A 23,549-nucleotide genomic window follows, 5' to 3' on the forward strand; every position below is an offset into this window, starting at 1 on the left:
AATGGCCCAAATTGGAGTATGTTGTTATGGAGCACTCTCTAATGACTCCTGACACTGTTTCGAGGACCTTTGCGGCCCCAAACAGTCTTTTTCTGGCCAGAAACGGGTAGCATTTCAGCATGCGCCGGTGATGTAGGCAGCCCATTGTCCACTCGTCACGGCAGGGAAAATCATTTTATTTGTCGCCTGTGTTTCACCGCGCCGGGAAGGTAGATCACCCTTTTGGCACGTCGCAGGGAAGACGTGCGAAACGAACCCTAGTATGTATAGCGAGTAGATCCGCCCCTTTCCCCATGGTAGAACAGAACCCTCAACAATTTGTGCGATAGCTGTGCTGTGTAGTCAGGGGTAAAAAAAGTGATGCTTCTCTCGCCCAATCACTCTCAGTTGCCCATCAACTCTCCCAGGTGTGTTCAGACATCTCAGTATAAATAGGAAGGTAAATCAGTCAAGTCTCATTTTGAAAGAAGACTTTTCTTCTTTATTTGGTTTACATCATTAAATCATTTGGCCATTTTGTGTACAATAATATTTCATATGTTTTAAGATATCCACTAACATTAAATATACATATCACAGATTCATAATTTCACTCTTCTTCTTCAACAATGCATTCCTTTTGTCCCTCAGATAAACTTCTACTCAGTTTAATGATTCTTTTGGTTTTAATTGAACATAAATTAACTTTAAAGCTTAAATTAGCTGGTACCAAGAAGTTTGTGTTGATTTGAACAAATTGATCTGAAGGCCCTGAAAACATTTATTTCACAACCTATTTCAACTATCAAGCTGCTTATAAGAAAGGAATTGACCAGCACACCAATATGCTTTATAATATGGGTAGACAAAGAACCATGAAGACGGGAAAGCTTTCCTAACAGTTTTTATGTAAGTTCACACTAGAAGCACGAAAAAGAGAGGGAGAAAAGAAACAAAAAACACCTACTTTGCAGCGGTCAAGATCTTGAAACCACAGCAGAAATTGAAATAGAATTTGAGAACTGACAAGGAAACATCTGCTTCAAATATTAAATACATTTTTAATCTTCTATGAAATAAAATCACAAATTTTTTAACTCTACAAAAACGCAGTAGGTCTTCGTGCACATTGATCTAGTGCAGCCAGTACATCATGTTTTTGCCTTACATAGAGTCTTCCTTTCCTCCAAGGGTTTTGCAACTGTAAGGGTTTAAAGTCATCACGAAGACAGCGCTCTCGAGCACCAATCACAGCTACAAGACAAAAATTGTCCAGTCGATCTTCTGAATAGATGGGTCCTCCTTTCCCTTTTAAGACAGCAGCTAAATTCAGCTGTTTTACAACTAAGTCCACTACTTCTCGAGCTGATGTTTGGGGAGTCACGTGAACCTTCAGGCTTGTGCCAGAGGCCAGTCCAGTTTTGTATGCAGCATATACCTGCAACATTTCAACATGTTTATAAATGATCATTGCCTGAGATAGTTTAACAAGCTGCAAGTCTAAAAAAGATAAATCACTGCCTACATAATGTTGGAAACTGTGGTGAAAAGGTGAGGAACAAGGCAGTAAAAACACGCAAAATCTCTTCTTGACAAAACTATAAAATCATGATGGTCTTTAGAAAGCAGAATGAGCATGGTTGAAATCTTATTTTTCCAGACTTACCACTTCCTAACTCTTCAAGTGGACGGCTTGAAACAAAAAGCCAACAAACCATTAAAACCTAGCTAGGTATAAAATACTAGTGCACCCTCCATTATTTTTGAATTGTTAAGAACATTTGATTCACTAGGCTTGCTATGTAGTTGAAGAAAATTCTGCTCCCAGCAAGTTTACAAAAGTTCTCTCTTTTAAAAAGGGAAGAAAAAGAAATAATCACCTGAAGAATTCCAGAAGATGGAATGGGCACTACGACTGATCCAGCACCTCCCTCATCATCCTCTTCCTCTGGCGGGTTCTTATTCATGTTGTTGCCTAGATTGACAACTGCAGAATCTTCTGAAGACAGGGAGTGTTGGCTCTCACTAGTGGCAGTCATATTGCCGGATATGGCACTGACACCACTCCCAGTGCTGAGCCCACTCACACTCATGGCACTGCCGACTGGCACTGCCTGACCACCAACTACGGAGGACCGGACAGACAGCAAAGGAGATGTTGTGGCTGAGACACTGGCTGTGAGAACTGAAGACCGACTACGTTGGTGGCCCAAAGAATGAGCTCGTTGGGATGAGGATAACAGCAAGGTGTCTTCACTGCGGGAGTTTGGAAGGCCTTTCATTGAGCCTGAAAACACACAATTGAAAACACACAGTTAATAAGGAGGGAAAAGAGGGAAAATTACTACAGGTAACGAAACAAACAACACCTACTTGGAGAGTTATTCCCACCTAGGTTCGTCGAGCAAACGCTTGAATTACTATAACTTGGACTGGCTGCATTAACACCGACAGAGCCTACACTACCAGCGCTTCCTTTCCTCGGAGAGCCACTAAGAATAGGAGTCGATCTGGGGGAGCGAGGATGAGGGAGAGGGGGAGGTGGGGGAGACAGGGAAAGAGTCGCTACAGCAATGCTAGGGGAGGCAATGGTAGTGGTAGAAGCAGTGTTTCTACTAGTATTCAATTGTTGCTCGCTCTTGCTGAATTCTGTAGCAAGTAAGCAGGGTGCTCCACTGACACCAGGACCAGGCCAACTTCCACGACTTGCACTTGACTTTACAAGCTTTTGATCGCGTGGCGGTATCTGTAGGAGACTACGTTTCACACCTAAAGAGCCACCTGTAAAAAATTCTGCTTTATTAAACATGCAATAAGAAAAAAAAGTATTGAAGTATTCTAACGATTACCTAACATAAATTAGAATAAAAAGCTAAAATTTACCATCTTTTCCTTTACTTGGAGCTCCAATTGCCAACAAGGTCCTCATGGGTATACCAGGAGATCCACTGACCGGTTGGCAACCACGATCTCTTGTAAAAGTTACCAAGTCCATAAGCCACCTGATGCCTTTCTTAACAGCATTCAACTGGGAATCAATTTCTTGAAGCTTCCATAAGCGTTCTTTGGCCTGGGACACCTCTGCAGTTGAGAATGCCTACAAGGAAAAAAATAAATAAAAAAATGTCATGCTCATGATTTATTGAAGAAAAGACTAATACCATTTTAATTTTTCATACCTCTCTTAGGCTGTGTTGTGCTAAGAGCATGTCTAACTCCAGGATGCATGAAAGCCGTGAGTAGCGGCAAATGATGTTGTGTTGGTATGAAGCCAAATGGACCATTTCAAAAACTTGCAGTGGAAGGGAAAGAAGATCTCCACGCTGCAGCAGCATATCTCTCTGACCAGGCACTGCACATGCACTCTCTGCAGGGGGAACGGCCACCAGGAAGGACACTTCTGGTGTCAGATCAACAACTTCCACATCATATAATCTGCAACACATGACATTATAAAACTTAAAGGAAAATAATCAATGCGTGCAAAAAGACTAGAAACATTACCTTACCTGTGCATATGAGACTCCTCAGGACTGATTTCCATGTATGAAAAAAGCCGTCTAGCTGTTGAAGCCACCAAATCCACGAACACTCTTTGTTGCTCCGATTGGAAAGCACTAGAAGCAAGTTCTTCCATACTTGAAGATTGGTTTTCTTCTAAGTTATTCTTTTCTGACTTAGATGCTACAGCCACACTCAGTTTTCCTTTAAGACATTTCAAACCTCCCCATTCCTCCCTAAAAACAAAAGAAATATGTATTTTTCAATTGAATGTAAATCCTCTATTATGTGGTTAAAAAACAACAATGTATTAATTACTTACGCAGAAACATGAGGGTTGTCCCGAATTTTGCAATGGGGTAAAACGTTTGGTGTTTTGGATGGCACTACAACTTGAATGAGATCTACTGAGCTGTGCATTTTTAGGAACCCCAGGTACAACCCTCGGGATAATCTTATGCTGCTAACTTGATGATACATGATTTGTTCCTAAAAGGAATGGATGTGAAAATTTTTAATTATCACTTAAAACAAACAACTAACACTACACAAGCGATTTGAAAACAAGTACAATTAAGACATTTATTTTACCTGAATAGATGCCATAAGAATTTCACCAACATTTGGGTCATCATGGTTTGAGGCTTTCTTTACTACTTTCCCAATGGGTAACCACCGGGAATTCAGCACTGACACAGATTTGGGAGAACGAACATAATTTATCATAGATATGACTAAAGTTCCTTGTGAATCTCGAAGTGGCTTATGATAGAGTTGACCAAGGTCTTGAATACATAGAGCAGTCTGAAAAATAAAATTACATGAATTATACTTTGAAAATTGTTGCTTAGCAAGAGAGAATTCATTAAAAGCTCATTGAAGAAAACAGATTGGCATTGATGGAAAAAAAAATAATCATACCTGCATTTGAGCTGCAGCTTGAAGCAATTTCATACGAAAATGAATGGATGATGAGTTTAAAGATTTTTCCATATCCTGACGTAATGACTTAACATCATCCCAAGTACAAGCTACCTGTAACAATTAACAGCAAAAATATTTGAGAGACAAAAAATTTTAATTATATATTTACAGTATGAAAGTAATAAGAAGATAAAGTTACAAGAGAAGTTAATTCAGTACCTTCATGAGCCAGTGAAAATCATTATATATGCAACTTGGATATGTTTCATCAACCTCAATAACAGGTAAAAAGTCTTCATTTGTCACAAGCACTTTGTCTTCATGGTACAATATACATGAGAGGTAAACTCCCCTGAAAAAGACAAAAAATGAAGGAAAATAGTAAAAGACATGTCTAAAAGTAAAATGAGTACAAAAATTATATTTTATGTATTTGTTGAGATGAATTTACCTTCGTAAGTTTTTTTGGAATTTTGATGCAGCTGTAAAAAGTTGTTTTATGGTAGTTTTCTTCCGTCTTTGTACATTTGGTGTTTCACCCCCTGGACTAGACGATTCTTGAATATCTTTAATTTCTGCAGCAAACTCTGGACGTGCTTTACGCATATCAGTGAATAAATTATCAAGAACTTTCAGACTTACTCCTGTAAATCTGGCTTCCTTGCCATCTACATCTCTCCAGCCTGCATAAGCAGAGGATACAGTGATTTATTGCAAATTCATTTCCCATATTTTTATGTTCAATCCGTTATACTTACTAGAAGGAACAACTGAGGGAGGGCTTGACAGCACTGAGTTACTGTAGCCTCTCAAATTGCCACACGAAACTCTGAAATAGTATCGTTGACCTTGCACTAGATCACTGATGTGACATTCTGAATGAGTAATTTCCAGAACTTGTCTTTCACCGGCCAAAATGCTGAAGTCAGGCGAGCAGCTCCATTCCACTGCAAGTAAGACATATTAGATTTTTTTTAAAAACTTTGTAAATAAATTTTGGTACGAAAATTATTGCCCACCAACCTTTAAATTTTGTGCATATTTGTGAGTCCAATGTTTCTGCCTCCTGAAATCTGACGGTCACTGAGTGGGTGCCAGTGACATCCACAGCCACGAGAAACGGTTCGTCAGGACATCCTGCAACGGACAAAAACGGAAAATTAGAACATTTTGTCATTTGCACGGGCATCTTTAAATTGTTAAAAATTGAACATTGTCCGTCGACAAACGGTCCTACACGTACTGGCTTGCTCGAAGCCCATCAGCATGCGCTTCAGACTCTTGACCCTCCGATCCCAGATGGAGAGCTGCTTGTCGGCCGACGAGGACGACGCGGACGAGGACGGCGCCGCCGAGGACGAGGACGAGGTGGAGTCCGCCGCGGACACGGACAAGGACGGGGCGGCGAAGGCCCCGGCCGCGGCCGCGGGCACGCTGCCGTTGGCCGCGGGGAGGCTGCCGCCGCTGCCGCCGCTGCCGGGGCCGAAGCCGAGCGGGCCCAAGGACAGGCCGCTGATGGACGACGAGCGGCTGTGGCTGGCGGCCGAGGCGAAGGCTGCGTTGTGCAGGTTGTTGAACAGCAGGTAGTTGGAGGAGGCACTCGCACTCGACCCGGGCCCCGACGCGTTGTTGGAGAACACATGACCGCCGTGGCCGCCCAGCTCCTGCAGCCTCAGGTCCGCCTCCAGCACTAGTTGCTTCAGGTGCACCTCCAGGGCCTCGGGGCATTTAACTGCAACACGTCGATTAAAGTAACAATCAGGAAAAGAAGGAAATCGAATGGGAAAGCACTTGTTTATTTTCAAAAGAATAAGTTGAAAAAAAACATAGAAAAATGATTGTTTCTTATCTTATTGTTAATAACGGTATTCTTACATTGGTTTCCCTCCTGAGCACCGAAGGCGATTAGGATCTTGGCCATGCCCTTGTTGCCCACCAGCACGGAGACGTCCAGCGGAGACAAACCATCACTGTTGACGCTACAAAAGGAAAAAGAAACCACGTTTTTAAGGTATGTGGATTGCACTCCAAATTAAAAAAGATGCAAGGTTCTCACACCAAAATTGCTTTTGATATCTCACTTGGAAAGTCCAAGTTCGATTTAAAAAAATAATTGGGGCTTTATCATTTGCTCATACCTGTTGATATCGACGTCCGTCGACTGGAGAATGGTCCTCGCACGTTCCACATGGCCCTGCTCCACAGCAGCAAACAGAGCTGCAACGGGAAAAAGGGCGTAAGTTAGAACAAACAGGATGACGATGGGCATTCCCTGGGTTGTCCTCACGAACACTACTTCTACAACATAAATTAAGCAAAAACCGGGAGGCAAACAAAAATTAGACGCAATTGAAAAGGGAAGGCTACACTTACCATGCGAGTGAATATCGATGTGTTGGAGTTTGTCGAGAGTGGTGGGGACTTTCTTTTTCTGGTGGGTACGGGTGAGGTGCAACCCGTCCACAAGGAACTCCATCCCGGTCCCACCCCCACCCCCCACCCCACCTAGGTCACCCCCACCCCCTCCGAGGCGTCCTCCCCCTCCTTCTCCACGGTGGCGGAGCTTGCCCAGTTCTTGAAGCTCTGTCAAATGAAAGCAGGCAAAGCAAACAATAAGCAAAACAAAAAAATGCAAACATAAAACAAAAAGTGGCTAAGGGGGCTAATCGTGTAATCGTACTACATGGTCTAGCAAGCGGATCGAGAAGGGACGAGGCAACGCGCGACGCTTTTCTACGTCATTTCCCCTGGCCGGACTTCCCTCTGGCTTCAAACTCCAAACCTAACAACAACAACCAAAGACGTACTCTGCGAAGCTGGCGCCGGGCCAGCGTGTGCGGGCCACCTCAGGCTCCTCCTGCGGTGCTTCACCACGACGAAGTCGCTCTTGGTGGACGCGTTGGAGGGCGTCCTCTTGGTGCAGACAGACCGCCGCTGCCCCAACCTGCCCCTGTCCGCGCGACGCGCCCTGGGCGCCTTGGGCGCGGGGATGTACAGCGTGGGCAGGGCGCCCGACGAGCTGGACCGCTTCATGGAGGACCTCGCCTGTTCGGGGCCGGCGTCGAGGTGGCCGTCGAGGTGGGCGTCGTCCGCCGACGCGACGGAGGCGATGGACAGTGGGGACGTGGACGAGGCGGTGGGCGATGGCGCGGAGGGCGAGTCCACCCCGACGACGTCCACGTCTTCGTCCTCGTCACCGCCGCAGTCTTCGGCCAGGTGCGGGAACCGCTCCACCTGGCAGCACCGGCGCGGCGACCGGGCCGCGTCCGCGAAGCTGCTGCGCGCGGGCGACGGGCCCGACGGGGTGGCCGGGTGCGGGTCCTCGTTCTCCTTGGCCTTGGTGGGCGTGGCGGCGCGCGCAGGCCGGCTGACGCACACGTGCTTAGCGCCGCCGTGCAGCATGTAGGTGAGCTTGAGCGGGCAGGGCGCGACGCACGGCTGCACCGCGCCGCCGGGGCCGCTGGGGAAGGGCTGCGCGTTGAGGCCGCTGAGCGCCGACAGGGGCCGCGGCATGTTGCCGGTGGGCAGCACGCACGTGTGCTTCACGTCGCTGTCCAGCAGCGACATCATCTTGAGGCGGCACGGCGCGCGGCAGTACGTCCGCACGGGGGAGGGCGGCCGGCCCGCGGCGGGGCTGGGGGTGCCCGACGTGGCGCTCGGCAGCAGCTCATTTATGTTCTCGTAGTCGGGGTGCTGTTGCTGCTGCTGCTGCTGCTCGCGCTGGCGCCGCGTCGACACGTTGGTGGTGGTCAAGCGCGTGGCCTTCCTGCGGGGCGGCACGGGCGGCGGAGACCGCGCACCGCGGCGGGGTGGCAGGTCGGGGACGGGGCCGTTGGGGGATGTGTCCGCACGGCCTGGTCGGCCCGGACCGCCAGCCGGCCTGCGCCTCGGCCGCAGCGCCGCGTCCAGCACGGGCAGCGCGGGGGTGGCGGCGTGCAGCTGGCGCTGGTACTCGGGCGTGAGGGGCAGCGGGTGCGCTGCCTGACCCTGGCCGGCCTGGCCCTTCTTGGGCCGGTGGGCGGCCACGCCGCGGTTGGGCAGCAGCGGCTGCTGCTTGTCCAGGCGCCGCGACAGGCGAGCCGCGTTGCTCGGCCCCGTCGCGGAGGCCGTGGGCGACGCGGTGGACGAGGAGCCGCCCATCCAGCTGCCCAGCATGCGCAGCGACGCGCGGACGGAGCGGCGCCGCCGCATGGGGCCGACTAGGCCGACCTCGCCGCCGGGCGGCAGCAGCAGGCTCTTCGGGGTGTCCATGGTGTCCTGGACGGCGTCCTCGGCCTCGTCGGTGTCCTCTTCTCACTGTTCGGCGCGCTCGGCGTCCCTGCTGGCCTCGCTGGTCCGCACCATGGCTGCGACTCGATCCTACAAGGCGCAACGCGGCGCACCACGCGAATCGCTCGTTAGTCCCAGCGCTCTCCATCGCGAGGAGCGTTTGCGCCACCAGTCCAGCGGATGTGTGTGTTTGGCAGTGTGTCTTTGCAGTTCCAAGTGGTCCGCGTACGTCCGGGAGGCCACAAGTCAGTTCGTCCGCGCCGCGGCGCGGGCCTCTGTTGGCCAAGCCTTGGCTGAGCCATGGCCAAGCCCATTTGCAGCATTGCCCGCCACGCCACGCCACGCCAGTCCGTCCACAGTCCACAGTCCGACGGCCGGCGGCAGCCCCGTGGCGTTGCGGTGTTCCGCGCGGCTCTGGGTGGGTACTCATTTTTCAGCGCGCCCTGCAGCTCTCCCTGCCCAAGGCCACGCAAGCGCAAGGCCAAGGCCGCGCCCCGCGGCACAGAGCGGCAAAGAGCCAAAGCCATGACGTGGAGCGTGCAGCTTGCAGTGTGTACTGCGCGCCCCACCCCACCTGTTTGCCGGGGCGCGCGGGTGACGGTGACGCAAAGCCCGGGCGTGTCCAACTCGCCCCCGAACTCAAGCAGCCGCCGCCGAGCCAAGTCCAGGTCGAAGGCGATCCCGATGCTGGCCGCGCAAAGCCGCGTCGATTCCCCCGCGCACCTCGCGCAATCCAGAGGCAACACGAAGCCTCCCGCCCCGGTCTCTCTCCAGGGGCGGCGGGGAAGTCCCGCAGGCCAGGCCCATTCCGAACACTGTCTCTCTCGCACGCCTACGGCACGCCTACGGCACGCCTACGGCACGCCCCACGAGAGGGAGAGAGAGAGAAACGCGCGACGCGGAACGTGTTGACGGGGACGGCCAGCGCCGCGATTACGGCCGATTGGCAATCAAGCAAATTGGATCCGCGTAACGTTAGGGTGTACGGTGGACTGCCCCTCCCCCCCCCCTCACGACACTAACACAGAGGGCGCGCGGCGCAGGTCACGGAGCGACCCTGTCATCATCCCCCTCTTCCAGTGCCACGCCAATCCGAGTTAATTAAAAGGCCTTTTCGGCCGCTCGGCCCGGACGCCCCCGGGAGGCGTCCCGGACTGTCCCGGACACCGCCGCCCCCTCCGCCATCTCCGCCTGGAGCGTCCATTCATCGCGGTGCTGCACGCCCTCCCACGAAGGCAGGGGCAGGGTGCATGGCACGGCGACCGGCCGGGGCGGAAGGGACGGGCTCAGACCCAACAGTGCTTCGTCGCTCTGTCTCTTTCGCGCCTCTCCGGCTCGTCCCACGAGTGCGAGAGAGACAGGGCGACGACCGTCTCGACGACCGTGCCACCACATCCGCCGCACCTCCGCTTGGCCGCTTGGCCGGCCAGCTGCACCGCCTTCCGCAACACGGCCGAGGCGTTCGGCTCGGTTCACCAGTCGCACAGGTGGACAGGTGCCGCCGGAAGTTACCCCCACCCCTCCCCTCCCCCTCCCCGTGGGATTATTCGTTGATTCGTTGCGTTATTCGACACGAGTCTCACGGTGGGTCCGAGCCCCAGGACCGGAGCACGTTCGGGGCCGCCGTCGTCGTCGTGGTGGTCGTGGTCGTCGTCGTTAGTGGTGGTGCTGGCGGTGCAGCGACATGGTGTCGACTTGTTGCTGCCGCGAGCTGTCCTGTGTCTGCACTGTCTCCGCCGTCCCTGTGGCGCGAACGCTCCCCGCCACGAGCGCCGTCTCCATGGTGCGAAGCGCGACGCGTCGCAAAGCGCGAAGGCGACAAACGCACCGACGGCACGCTGCGCTGTAAGCCGCGAAGCTGCGCCAACGGCTGGTCAACGGCTGTGCCGCCCCACTGACCCGCTGCAGGTCTGCGGGCGGTCTCCGCGGTCCAGGTGGTCTGCGGCGTCGTCGACTCCTCTTCCTGTCGCCGTTGTTGTCCCAGGCGGGGGCGTCGTCGGCGACGTTGCGTGGTTGAAGAGACTGGGGTGGACCATCCAGCGGGTCAACGGCGGGGTGTCACTCACAAACACTCACTCACTCACACACACACACACACACACACACGCAGTGTTGAAAAGTCACACGCGCACACGCACTGGCGAGAGGGTCGTTGGCGGCAGAGTCCACAAGGGTTTGAGCAATTCGAGCAAACCGCTTTCCTTGCTTTCGCGACCGACTAGCCCAACTCCTTGTTCTTCTCCAGCGACTGGCGGCGTCGCGGCGTCGCGGACCGGCCGGCGGGGCACGCGCACTCCAACTGACTGAACCAAGAACTGAACTTGGACCGACCAGGTGATGTCTGATGTGTGGAAGGCGAGGTAAGGACACCCTCCCCTCCCCTACCCGCCGGCGCGACCGGATCTCTACCCCCACCCCGAAGGCGGCGGCTGCCGGCGCGCCCTCCAAAGCCGGTCCCGCGTAGCTGCACCCTGCGACCACACCGCCACGCACCGCCACGCACCGCCACGGGCACCGTTGTTCATCTTCGCGCCTCGGCGCCGCCAAGAACAAGGCCGAGTCAGTCGCCAGACGCGGGGAAGGGGAAGTGAGGACAGCGGGGAAGCAGAGGGAAGCCCTTGTTGGGGCAGCCTCGGTCGAGGCCTCGGTGCCCCTCCGACTCGACGCCCTTCGCCGTCGCTGGCCTCGGCTGGCCCCTGCCAGCCCTCGCCGGTCAAGCGGTCCACGCGTTTCCAGAGCATTCCCTCGCGGTGCGCAACGGCTTCGGCCCGACGGACTGCAGCGCCCCGAGTGTCGGCCAAGGGGCACAAGTTCCCGGCATGGAAACAAAACTAATGAGGAAATTGAAGAAAGTCTAAAAATTAACGAGAGTGAAGTTTGATTGCCTGGGTGCGCACGTAACTGCAGCCTGCAGCGCGCGACGATGCCGCGAGCATCACGAGTGACGTTAGGCGGAAGGGGGTGTGCACTGCAGCCCGCGTGGCCGTTGGGCGGGGACGGGTTGGGGAGGGGGGGGGGCGACAGCTGCTAGACCGGGCGGCGCAGGGCGGCGGGAACGGCGGGGGATAGGGTGGAGAGGGTAGGGGGTGCGCGCTCACACTGGCTCACACTCACACACAGACAAGCTGATTGGTGGCGTGTGCTCGCACAAAGGCAGCCGCGCACCGCGCGAGCGCGCCGGATCCAGAAGTACACAGTCGGGGCGCGGGATCGTTCAAACGGGTGCGCGTCGCACACCCGCCTGCAGTGACAACACGAGCCGCTCTGCCGCGCCAAACCTTGCCAGCATCGGCGATGCAGTTGGTGCAGGCTGAGCGGGACTTCTCATCGGTCTGTCTCACTCGCACGAGAGAGAGAGAGAGAGAGAGAGAGAGAGAGAGAGAGAGAGAGAGAGAGAGAGAGAGAGACCTACCGCTCGGAACGAGTCCGCTGGTCCGCGGCCACCTGGCGGCCCAGACGTGTGCAGACAGACTCCGGCAGCAGGCACGCGCCGTGGGCCCCAACGCCCCAACGGCCCCAGCGGGGGTCTGGGTGGGGGGGGGGATGACGAGCGGCAGCTGTTTTCCCCCACATGCCAGTGGATTTTAACATCGTTTAGGCACAGATAGCGCCAGGAATCCGTTGCATTCTTGCTTCCTTTTGCCATCCTCTTCTTGTTTCTCCAGTTTCGGTCTGCCTGTCGTTTTTGCCGCTCCTCTCATTCATTTCCCAGAAAGGCGGCGTCCATACCGCAAAAGCCAGAGGGGTCTCGCACTTGGAAATGAAACCACAAAGTGCACAAAGCGAGCGCGCTGCCGGTCCCTTCCGGTCCCTTCTCTTACGCAAATCAGAACAAGGTGGGCGGAGAGAAATAAAAAGAAGCAAAGATAAAAGCGGGACGGAATCAAATAATAATTGAAAATGCCCTACGGCTGAGCTACGCGCTACGGTCTTACGATTGGCGAAGTCACCTCGCCGACTCAAATCATGGATACCTGCAACAGAGGAATAGGCAAAGTTAGAAATGCAGTCAGAAAATAAAACTACGGACACAGAGACATGTGACGTGCACGATGCGCCCCGCAAGGATGCCAACCAAATGCAGGCAGACCGACTTCGAAGGAGCATGCCAAACCATCAGAACATGAACAGCCTGGTGATTATCTCATGGCCAAAGGTTCACAAAGACAGCAGTCCATTAAAACACGGAGTACACAAATACATGACACACGACAAGCAAGCACAAGACAAATGATTATATATATATATACTGATTATCCAAACACATGAAAAACACACAGCAAAACGAGCCCAAACGCAAACGACCGGGGGAATTTTCCGGCACACCGTAATCAGACGATGAATGGGCGAACCGGCAGACGAAATGAAAGCACAGCGACAATTACACGGGGAAAGGCTGAAAAGGCGCGCCCTGCCAATAGTCGGAGAGAGAGAGACTCGTGTGGGAGCTGCGAGTCTGAAGTGGCGCCAAACAGAGAGAGAGAGAGAGAGAGAGAGAGAGAGAGAGAGAGAGAGAGAGAGAGAGAGAGAGAGAGAGAGAGAGAGAAAGGTCGGAAGTAACGAGTGCGCGGCTGCGCGGCGTAACGAGAAGGTTGTGAACTGGTGTCACGGCGCGGCTAGCTAGCGGCCATTGACGGACTGCCGGGCAGACTCATGCCGAGAGTCGTTTTCGCCGCTCCGTCTCTCTCGCAACTGCACGGGACGCCCCATAAGGGTGAGAGAGAGAGAGACGAAGCGACGAAAACGACTCTCGGAATCAGTCTGCTGCCAGGACAGAAAAGGAGAAAGGCTAAACACGCCGTGCTGCGTTTCCTCTCGTCACCGCCGTGTGTGTGTGTGTGTGTGTGTGTGTGTGTGTGTGTGTGAGAGAGAGTGTGAGTGTGTGAGTGTGTGTGAGTGACCCAATGCAGACATCAAAGCGGCAGCAGTCGGCAAGGCCTGGCGAGGCCTGGCAAGGCCGCTGCAAAACAGGCCATACTGGTGCACCGGTGCGATCCGGTCACTTCCGGTGGCGCTTGGTCGCGCTTCTTCCCACTTCCGGCGCGCCAAATTCCAGACAGTGTGCCACACATTGTGCCACACCGTGCCACACTGCCCGGCGGCGCTCCGTCCAGACCCAACTGGTTGCCCGATCGGGCCTCGCCTCGCGTCGCCTCGCGTCAAGGCTGCTTTCGAAACGTGCGCACACACGGGCTTTACTGTAACGAGTGTTACACTGTTTGAAAGAGCGTCGGCAAACGCCATAGGCACTCCCAGGCACTCCCTGCCAGAGTAATCGCCCTGAGAGGACGCACCGCTTCGACCGAAGCGATCTATTCGTGATTCCGCGCTCGCAACACAGATGCCGCCACTGTCGAAAACACATACACACACACACACACATACATACACGCGCGCGCGCACACACACACACACACCTACACACACACACACACACACGTTCCAATCCCAATCCAGTCAGTCAGTCTCTTCAGCGTCAATTAGACCCTTGACACAGCCACGACACCACCACAATGACACACAGCCACGCCCACCCGCACAGCATCACCGCACAACGACATGACATGCCCGATGGCCCCAACGCCGCCCCCAACAACACGGGGGACATTTTTCTCCTCTCGAAACAACAACAAAAACACGAAACAAACCAGAGCTGTGCAAACCCATCCGTCTGTATCCGCATCTATCCGCACGGTCCAGGGCGATCCGGCCAGGCGGTGGCTGTACGAAGTGTGGCCGGCCGACCGGGCGGTTGGCGCACCGGCCGCCGCCTTACGGATGCTTGCGGATGCTTGCGGATGGATACGTCACGCCGTCGCCGCCCCCTCCCCGCCCCGCTCGCCTGCTGCCTGCCGCTTGCCAGGAGAGGAGTGGGGGGTTGCGGATGATGCGGATGGAACGGATAAGGCGGGCGGATAGTGGCGGATCGGATGCGTGCGGTTCGGATAAGACGAATCCGCCCGCAGTCTGGCGGCGGATGGGAACGGGCGTCGACGGATGGATTTGCACAGCTCTGAAACAAACCCTTTTCGACCGACATCAGCGAGGGGAGGAAGCCGGGGCACCGGCCGCAGCCGGAGATCAAGGCCATGATGTCAGAACGTCCTGGAAAATAATTAAGATGAGGCCGGCGATTAGAAGAGGATTAGCCGGGCAGAGCGGCGCCCAGACGCCAGGTTCAAGTCGTCGCTGGCTGCGCGAGATGCGCGAGCTGTGCAGGGCGTTGACACCCACCCCGCCAAAAGGACGGTGGCCGTTATGAGAAATTGGAGCGAACGATGCCAACAGCCATCCCGCTGTTTCCTCGCGTTCGATTCCTCCGGCCTCTTTATTGCACTGGAGTTGTCCGGTGTGCCCCACGCTGCCCCACGCCGCCCCCGGCTAGACCCAGCCTCGGACCTCGGACTTCCTGGGTCTCACGCGAGCTTGTTGGCTTGGCCGCGCTTGGCGGGGCTTCGCCTTGAATGCCTTTCTTTTCTGTCTGCTCTGCAGGGCGCTGGCAGGGCTGGCAGGGCGGGCGCCGCGTGCGCCGAGAGACTCAGAGCAGCGGCGTCCGATGGCCCGACGGCGCGGCCTGCCTGTCAAGCCGATCAGGCCGCAGATCTGGCCAGAAAGGCCAGAAGGAAAAGGCGCTCACATCCGCACAATCAGTCCCGCCGCACGTAACACCATTTTCATTTTTTTTCGGTGAGGTTGGCAGCGACGGGCATGGGAGGCGTGCCCGCATTTCGGCCCGCAGCGTTGGCAGCGTGTTGGCAGCAGTGTGGCGAGGCCCGCATGGCGCGGGGTCGACGACGCCGCCTCAAAAATGGGCGATATGGACTTGGCGAATCGCGCGACGCGACGCGACGCGGGTGGCGAATTTGCCTTACAGTGTGTTCGCTCGGTCGGAATAGACACGCGGATGAGGCCTCGTTGACCCGTCCGCGCCGTCGGCCGTCCCACTGCTGTCCCCGAACCCGACACGTCGAGGGCCTCCTTTCACGGGGGATTGGAATAAGGGCCTTATTACAGGCAACTCCCAAACTTCTAGCCCCCCTCCCCCCTCGCCCGTCCACGCCACCCTCAAGGCCGCCAATTTGGCGCCCCATTTGTGCGAATTGTGCTTCCACACGTTGTGGGGCGGGGCGGGGTGGGGGGGAGGGCGCCAGGTGGATTGGAGGAGGCGGACAAAAACTGCGGGGAAGGCACTGTAGCGCTGGCGTGCCGGGTTTTGTTTTCCGTCGCTTTTCACTTGCTTCACCCCAGCCGCGTTCCAGCCGCGTTCCAGCAGGCGGTGAGGTCTCGGCCGGCGCGGGGCTGGCGGGGCTTCCCCCCGTCGCCGCCCCGGGGAAGGCCGCCCACAAAATAAAAATAATCACACTCTGCAGTGTCATTGCAGCGAGGGAGACGTCGGAAACAAACGCGGGCGAGTGGGAGGACGTGACGAACGGGACGCAGGACGGACCCTTCCGAGACTGCCTGTCTGACGTCGTTTTCACTCCCACGTGGCTGTACCGCGCACTCCACACAGACATGCGTGACGCGAGCGTGTGTGCGTGCGAGTGACGCGTGGCCTTGTATATTGCCGCCGAGGAGAGCACTGGCCGGACTAGTTTCGCGCCCCGCCCCGCCCCGCGCCGCGCGATGTCACTCACGGGAACGTGAAGCTGGAGCGCCGCGCTCGCCGCTACCGCCACCTGATTGTCGCTAAAGCGCGTGTGTGCTCACACACACACACACACACACACACACACACTAATGAGACATGAAAGCACGACAATCAAGCGAGGCGACGGCGTTTCTCTGTCGAGCGTTTCGCGGTGGCGCGGTTGGCGGCGAGGCGGAGTGCGCACCGAGTGCGCCGCGACAACGTCGCCGCCGACGACGCCGACGACGACGCCGACGACGACGACGACGACGACGACGACGCCGACGACGACGCCGACGACGACGACGACGTGGACTGCGTAGACGTGCACCACCTCCGTAGAAGGGCTGGCGGGCCGGTTCAAGTCAGTCTCTCTCGCACTCGTGTGGAGTGTTGGTGAGGGGTGCGAGTGAGACAGAATGCGTGACATCGCATGCAGTCGGCACGGCGGCGCGGTAGCCAGAGGGGCACCGCCGCCGCGCCGCGCGTTCTCCACGCGTCGCAAAGTGACGCGGCACGGAGCACGGGGGGCGTGCGCGTATCGGACAGCATTCCCGTCTCCGTCACACGCACTGTAAGTGGCGGAGTGGCCGAGAGCGTCCATCTGGGACGTCGCGACGTCCCGGACCTCTCGGACGCGCCCCGAGTGCCCGTGGCAGGTGGCGGCTGGCGGCGTGGCGGCGGGTGACACATCTAGGCGCGCGGCGCGCGGACGGACGGGCCGGACGGGCGGTGCGCCGCAGCGACGGCGACCACGGCGACGCCCCTGTCGGGCCGCCGTCAGTGTACGTCAGGCTACGTCAGGCCGTGCGTGCTGTTCGCTCCGTCTCTCTCGCACCGCCACGGCGCCACGGCACGCCCAGCGAGCGCGAGAGAGACGGAGCGACGAGTTCGGACGCGGCCTAACCGGCCCCACGATTATTCATGACGTTCCCGCGGAGAGCGTCGCGCCGCCTCGCAGCACCGGCAGCACCACTCAAACGGCTAAATCAACATTTAGCGACTCGGTTAACTTGTTTTCCCTGCCGGGGCCGAAAGGCCGAAATGAACGTCGGACGGCGCGGCGCGGACGGGATTGGGCGACCCAGACTGAGCTTCTTGCCCCGACGTTCAATCAATGAACCAATGGAGCAGCGAGCGCCCCTTTTTGCCCGTCCCAAGTACGAAGCGTTCAGTTCGAGTTCCATTTAGCGACTCTGGAGCTCAAAACGCGTCTAGAGTTTTGGCCGCCTCCACCGGTCTCTGGCCCACTGTGTGTCGGCAGCGCGGTACAGTAACACTCCCCCAGAATCCCAGAATGGTCGGCACTGCAGTGGCAGTAGTGGCCGCCTCAAGTTTTCGTTTCGTTCCTCTGTCGCTGTCCCTCTCGCACAACAGGGGCGTGCCGTCCGGTGCCGTCGGCCTGCGAGAGAGACAAGAGCGACGAGACGCTTCTTCGGAACCGCTCGGCCAGCCGACACGCGAGGCCCTGAACACTGTTTAAAAAGCCGTACATTTCAAGGAAAAAGGTACGGCTATACCGTACCTCACGGTGTACAGTACAACCGTACCCAAAAACCGTGCTTCCCATAGGAGCCCATGTTATGAAAAACCGTAATCCGTACCTCAAAAGCCGTACTGGCTGAGGTACGGTGCTACCAGGCGAATTGTCTACCAGACTGTGCCTGTACCTTTTCCCGTGGATTTTTTTCTACAGTGAATGGACTGCCCTGCGCCCCTGCCGCTGGGAGGGTAGGCCGCCTCTCAGTCACACACAATGGTCCGTCGAGTGGAGACTAGAGCTTCACACGACTAGGGACTAGATTCCTAGTCGTGTAGAGCTTCAGCTTCGGCCTCGCTCCGTTCGCGGCGCGCCTTCCTGGACCGGCGTGGCGCGGCGTGGCGCACAGTGGGCCAGAAGACCAGTGGAGGCGGCCAAAACTCCAGACGTGTTTTGAGCTCCAGAGTCGCTAAACAGGCCTCGAACCGGACGTGTGACCCCACCAATGGATTCCTCGTTCGGAGAGCAATCCATTGGTGGGGTCACACGTTCGATTCGAGTCTCATTTAGTGACTCTGGAGCTTGAAACGCGTCTAGAGTTTTGGCCGCCTCCACTGGTCTTCTGGCCCACTGTGTGGCGTGGCGTGGCCGCGAGGTCGGCGCGGCAGGCGCGGCCAAGGCGCGGTACGACCGCGGCCGAGGCCGTGATGACCCCCGTCTTCCTAATCCGCCCCCTCCGCCCCCGCACACCTATCGTCCGGGCGAAGACGCGAAGACGCGACAGTGGACCAGCGCGTGGGAAAGCAAAGCCGGCTGGGCCGGCGTGCCTGGCGGCGGGGGCGTGAGCCGCGGAGCCGCGAGCGTGAGACCTAGCCGCTATCGCTTTCCTCGCGGTGAGGCTGGCGCTGGCTGGCGCTGGCTGGCGGAGCCGCGACCGTCACGAGACACGCGCCGACGCGCCACGCGGCGGGATGCGGCGAAAGTGCCGCGACCCGAGGACCGACGCTCCGAGGATCAACCGCGTGATTCGCTCTGTCTCTCTCGAACCCTTATGGAGAACCCCATGAGTGCGACAGAGACAGAGCGACGAAGCGACCAAAGGGGGATATCTCTTATGGGTGCGCGTGGCCCGTCTGCGCAGCGCACCGGCAGCAGAGGTGCCAACATCTGAACCGAAAAGTGGGAGCTGACCCAGCGTGGTCCGCCAAGAAGCTGCGCTGGACCGCCAGCCTGACACGTTTTCAGTAGCGCAATGGTTAGCGTGGCCGCACATCGCTTGGGGGATGCGGGTTCGACACCCACCCGGGCAGACCGCTTTTACCGCAGTTTCTGTTCTTTACGTTGGTACCACTGACTTGGGGGCGCTGACGTCACGATTAGGAGGCCGTCTTTCGTAGCATGGAGTTATACCCCTTTGGAAGCGACTCGGCTGAATCGCTCGGCAGACGCGGCACAGTGGGCCAGAAGACCGGTGGAGCGGCCAAAATTATAGACGCGTTTTGAGCTCCAGAGTCGCTAAATGGGACTCGAACCGAACGTGTGACCCCACCAATGGATTGCTCTCCGAACGAGGAATCCATTGGTGGGGTCACACGTTCGGTTGGTGTCCCTCTTGGCGACTCTGGAGCTCAAAACGCGTCTCGAATTTTGGCCGCTCCACCGGTCTTCTGGCCCACTGTGCGCGGATGCGCCCGACCAGTCTGTGACTGCGTCCGAGCACTCCCAGCTCTCGGGCCGAAGAGATGCACTTGGCGGGAAAATGCTCTTGGGCCGAAGAAATGCACTTGACGTACTTATCACATAGTGTTTTGCAATGCCAAAGCAGTATCCTTGGCGCCCAGAATACTCCGCAAACTCCACCCAACGACGCAAACCGCTTATGTCGGGCCGCACACGTCTGGGAGCGTCGGGCGCGTCGCGGATCTGCGGAGTGCAAAACCACGCGCGAGGCGCTAGGGCGTGGCGCCGTGGCATTGTGCTGTGCGCGTTATACTGTACATTCCCTCAACCCTGAGCCAGCGGCGACCCTTTGCTATGCAGGCCTTTTCTTGGTGCCATCATGAGTGTGGCAAACAGCCTCGGAACAACGAGCGAAACAAAGGACCGAACCCTTATAACGCACCGGAACAGCACTCCGACAATGAGGCCCCCGGTGGGGTTCGGCTGTTTAACTTTTCCTTTGGTCGCCGCTGGCTCAGGGTTGAGGGAATGGACAGTACGGCGTTACGCGTGGCGCTGTGAATAGCCGAATGGCCGAATGGCCGCTGGGTCTTCTTTCCCAGCGCCGCGGCGCCGCGGCGTGCGTTTTGTCCCGACGCGCGGCGAAAGCGGACGTTTCTCCCGTTTGCATGCGTCTCTCGGTCTTCCCGAGCTCCTCCAGCAGCGGATTCCGAGAGTCGCTCTGTCTCTCTCGCACCCGCGGAGCGTCCCGCGAATGTGCGAGGGAGACAGCGCGACGAAAACGACTCTCGGAATCACTCTTACAAAGGCAGGCCGTGTTCAAGACGACCCGCGCGCACCGCCGCTCGCACGCTGCCCAGCCTTTGTCGTGTTGGGGTGGTCGGGGATGCACGGTGCGTGGAGGGCACGGCACGGCACGCCACGGCACGGCACGGCGTGGGAACGCTATGGATTGCTGTTGCGGCACCGCGCGGCATTGCCTGGCCGCCAGGCCATTGCACGTTACATCCTGGTGGCGTCATTCGCGTGCCCGTCCCGGCCGCCCCGTCGCGGCCGCCCCGTCATCGCGGACTCCATCGCGCGCGGTGCGCCTCCACTCTCGGCCCCGACCCGATCACAGCAATTACCGCCAGGCATTGATTCGTATCGACGACGACTACACTGCCAGCCAGGCCAGCCAGGCCGGCCAGGCCCCAATCCTCCGATCTTGCCGATCGCGATTTCATACACAACAAGTCCCCTTCCCTGCGGGGCGCCGAGGAAGTACTACAAATTGCGGCCCGGAAATGGCCTTTGCGGAAAAAGGGTCCGAAAGAGGAAAATCTCGGCGGGCGAGGGTTGTTTTTCTGAGCGTGTGTCGTGCATACGGACGCAGGTGCTCGACGTGTGCACGCGAGGGAGGAAACTGTACAGTGAGATTAAGCTTCGCCCTGACCGACGCCGCTTACTCAGCCAGTCTCTTTGAAGGGGTGCAGCGGCGGGGCTGCCTCCTCCCCCCCCCACCACACACACACACACAGTGGGCCAGAAGACCGGTGGGGCGGCCAAAACTCTAGACGCGTTTTGAGCTCCAGAGTAGCTGAATGAGACTCGACCCGAACGTGTGACCCCTCCAACGGATTGCCCTTCGAACGAGGAATCCATTGATGGGGTCACACGTTCCGTTCGAGTCCTGGTTAGCGACTCTGGAGCTCAAAACGCGTCTAGAGTTTTGGCCGCCTCCACCGGTCTTCTGGCCCACTGTGCCCCCACCCCCTTTTCCGCATCCTGGCCACCCCTTCCGTCGTGGCAAACTGTTTCCAGATGTGGCTTTCAGCCCTCGCAGCCCTCGCAGCTTCCAGGGAGGGCCAGCTGGGCCGGCTGCCGGCGTCACGGCCCTCCAGCATCCGGCTGGGCGTCCGCCAAACGATGAAGAAAAAGCACCCCCCCCCTTCCCGCCACGCCCACGTCCCGACGCGCTGCAGGGCGGCACAGCGCTGCTCAATCTCAGCCAAGACTGCCGCATCCATCTTTTGCGCTACACCAGCGAAATGAACAGGGAGGTCTAGTCCGCATTTCCAGAAAGGCTGATAAAGTGTGCCGGGTTGCGCAAGGTCGCCCCCCCCCCCCCGCCCGCAATACAGAATGCAAGGCACGCACAGGAAGGGGGAACATGAGCATGGGGCACCGATGCATCTCCTGCCTCCCGCACGCCGACGGCCAGCCCGGCCCGGCGAGTCGGGGCCCAGGCCCGGGGCCCAACGGACAGCGAACGGCCCAACACGTATGGGGAGGGGCCCAGGCCCAGGCATCAGGCACAGGCCCAGCCGGCCGAGCACAGACGGGACGACGGCGCTGCTGCTGCATCAGGAGTGTCAAGTGGTCGGGTAGCCTTCCCCTCACTCCCCCTGCCGTTGTCTGGACAAATCGGAGCCGAGCCAAGTCTGGAGACCGCTGCCACGCCGCTACTGGGGCCACTGGGGCCACTGGGGCGGGGGAGGGAGGGTAGGGTGTCCGCCCGGCGGAACGGGACCGCGGCGGGGCGGGGCGGGGCGGGGCGGCGGTCGCTGAGGAGCCAAGCCGAAGCCAGCGAAGCGCGCGTGCGTGTTCCGTCGCTGCGTCGCTGCTGCACCGCTCCAGTGCTCCAGTACGCCCCCTGCCCGCGTTGGCCCGCGTGCCCATCTCCCTCCCCCTCCCCAGGGTGACCTGTCAAGGTGGGTTGTAAAAGCCGGCGCGCGGTCCGGCCAGCGGCCAGGTACGCGGCCAGGTACGCGGCCACGCGGCCGGCCGACGGCTTGGGCACGCCTGGGCGCTAGCTGGAGCTGGAAAGGTGGAAGGAAGGAAGGCTGGACGCACGGTGTGGTGCAGAGCTTGCAGAGCGCACTGAGGTCAGCCTGCCCTGCCCTGCCCTGCCGTGCCTGGCCGACGCGGACGTGCCGGTTGGCCATCCTGGTCGCATCGTCGGGCCGTGTCGGGCCGCCCGGGCCGCCCACCGGGTAGGGTAGGGCCGGGACGTGCGCTCCATGAACTTGCCGAGGCTTAACGGGACAGCGCCCAAAGAAGAACAACGAAAAATGAAAAACGAACGCGCTATTCCCAGAGCTGCCCGAGACCCACCACGGCCTCCAGGAGGAACCCTGGACCGTGCCTGGAAGCGAGGCGCAGTATGCACACCCGAAGGCCGAAATCCGGTGTGGGCATCGGGCTTACATTGCAGGGGTACGAGCGGGCAGTACTCTGAACAAACTATACTACTGCAAACCGAACGCTCTAATGCAGCTGGCAAATAAAACGCACCGTGTGCACACGACTCGTGGAAAAGGTGTTCATAGTCGCCCGAGTGTATGCGCAGCAATGCAGTGTCCAAAACACGTCAACGCCACAACGCCCATTCCGGGGACGCGGGTTTCCGTCCCACAGTGTGCCACACTGGTCGCGCACATGTGGGTGATCAAGTCCAGTGGGCTGGCTCAGCCTCGGGCCGAGCCGTTCCGTTACCTTTGTACTTGAAGACGCGGTGGCAGCGGACTCCCTGCGAGGAGAAGATGGTCGCGGCGCTGGCGGCGCAGGGCAGGCCCGGCAGGCCCAGGGGCAGGCCCAGCGACAGGGCCTTGGTGGGCGTGAAGCCAGAGGGAGCCAGGTCGACAGCGGCGACAGCGCGCGCACACACACTCGCACACCCACGCCCACTACGATGCACTGGCGCACTGCACCGGGTCGCGCTGGTCGCGCTTCGCAGCCAAGGCTGCTAAAGCCCCTGTGCTGGAGCAGGCGCTGGAGAAGACGCTGGAGCCTTCCAGCGGCCGCGCCAGCCGCGCCGCATCGTCCTGCCTGGGCAGCCGGAGCCGGGCCCGGAGAGTCGGAGAGGTCTTCCTTTTTTTGGGAGTTTGGTCCTTTGGACACGGCGCGACGCTCGGCCTCGACTCCGCTCCCGGCGACGTCGGCGTCCTGGTGGTCCCGGTGGCGCCTCCGACACGACCCAGCAGTCTCCCTGCACGCACGCACACGCACTCACGCGCACGCCCCGAGGACGCGAACCGGTTGACGATAAGGCACTGCACTGGCCGGGCACCGCGCACGCAGCAGCGGCACACCGGTGCGCTTAGG

General features: G+C 57.9%; 1 protein-coding gene and 1 long non-coding RNA gene across 4 annotated transcripts; both read right to left on the reverse strand.

Annotated features, from left to right (window-relative positions):
• Positions 1-455: 455 nt before the first annotated feature.
• On the reverse strand, positions 456-6,893 carry LOC117646126 (ankyrin repeat and fibronectin type-III domain-containing protein 1). 3 transcript variants are annotated; one of them, XM_034386847.1, is made up of 18 exons: positions 6,778-6,893; positions 6,543-6,621; positions 6,280-6,383; positions 6,043-6,136; positions 5,648-5,838; positions 5,428-5,541; positions 5,163-5,351; positions 4,856-5,087; positions 4,624-4,756; positions 4,402-4,515; positions 4,072-4,284; positions 3,803-3,969; positions 3,489-3,716; positions 3,159-3,414; positions 2,863-3,076; positions 2,353-2,760; positions 1,860-2,266; positions 456-1,417 (listed from the first exon to the last, which is right to left on the reverse strand). In XM_034386847.1, exons 1-18 carry the CDS (start codon positions 6,878-6,880, stop codon positions 1,079-1,081), a joined length of 3,585 nt encoding a protein of 1,194 aa, XP_034242738.1. In that variant the 5' UTR covers positions 6,881-6,893; the 3' UTR covers positions 456-1,078. The 3 variants fall into 3 exon arrangements, with proteins under 3 accessions (XP_034242738.1, XP_034242736.1, XP_034242737.1); XM_034386845.1 differs by lacking the exons at positions 6,043-6,136; positions 6,280-6,383; positions 6,543-6,621; positions 6,778-6,893 and having other exon boundaries at positions 2,371-2,760; positions 5,648-5,797; XM_034386846.1 differs by lacking the exons at positions 2,353-2,760; positions 6,043-6,136; positions 6,280-6,383; positions 6,543-6,621; positions 6,778-6,893 and having other exon boundaries at positions 5,648-5,797.
• Positions 6,894-6,942: 49 nt separating this feature from the next.
• LOC117646133 lies at positions 6,943-23,549 on the reverse strand. Its single transcript, XR_004587762.1, has 3 exons — positions 22,941-23,549; positions 12,609-12,647; positions 6,943-6,987 (listed from the first exon to the last, which is right to left on the reverse strand). It is a non-coding gene; the product is annotated as an uncharacterized LOC117646133 (long non-coding RNA).

The sequence above is a fragment of the Thrips palmi genome, unplaced genomic scaffold, assembly GCF_012932325.1.
Source record: "Thrips palmi isolate BJ-2018 unplaced genomic scaffold, TpBJ-2018v1 HiC_scaffold_19, whole genome shotgun sequence".
Classification (NCBI taxonomy): domain Eukaryota; kingdom Metazoa; phylum Arthropoda; class Insecta; order Thysanoptera; family Thripidae; genus Thrips; species Thrips palmi.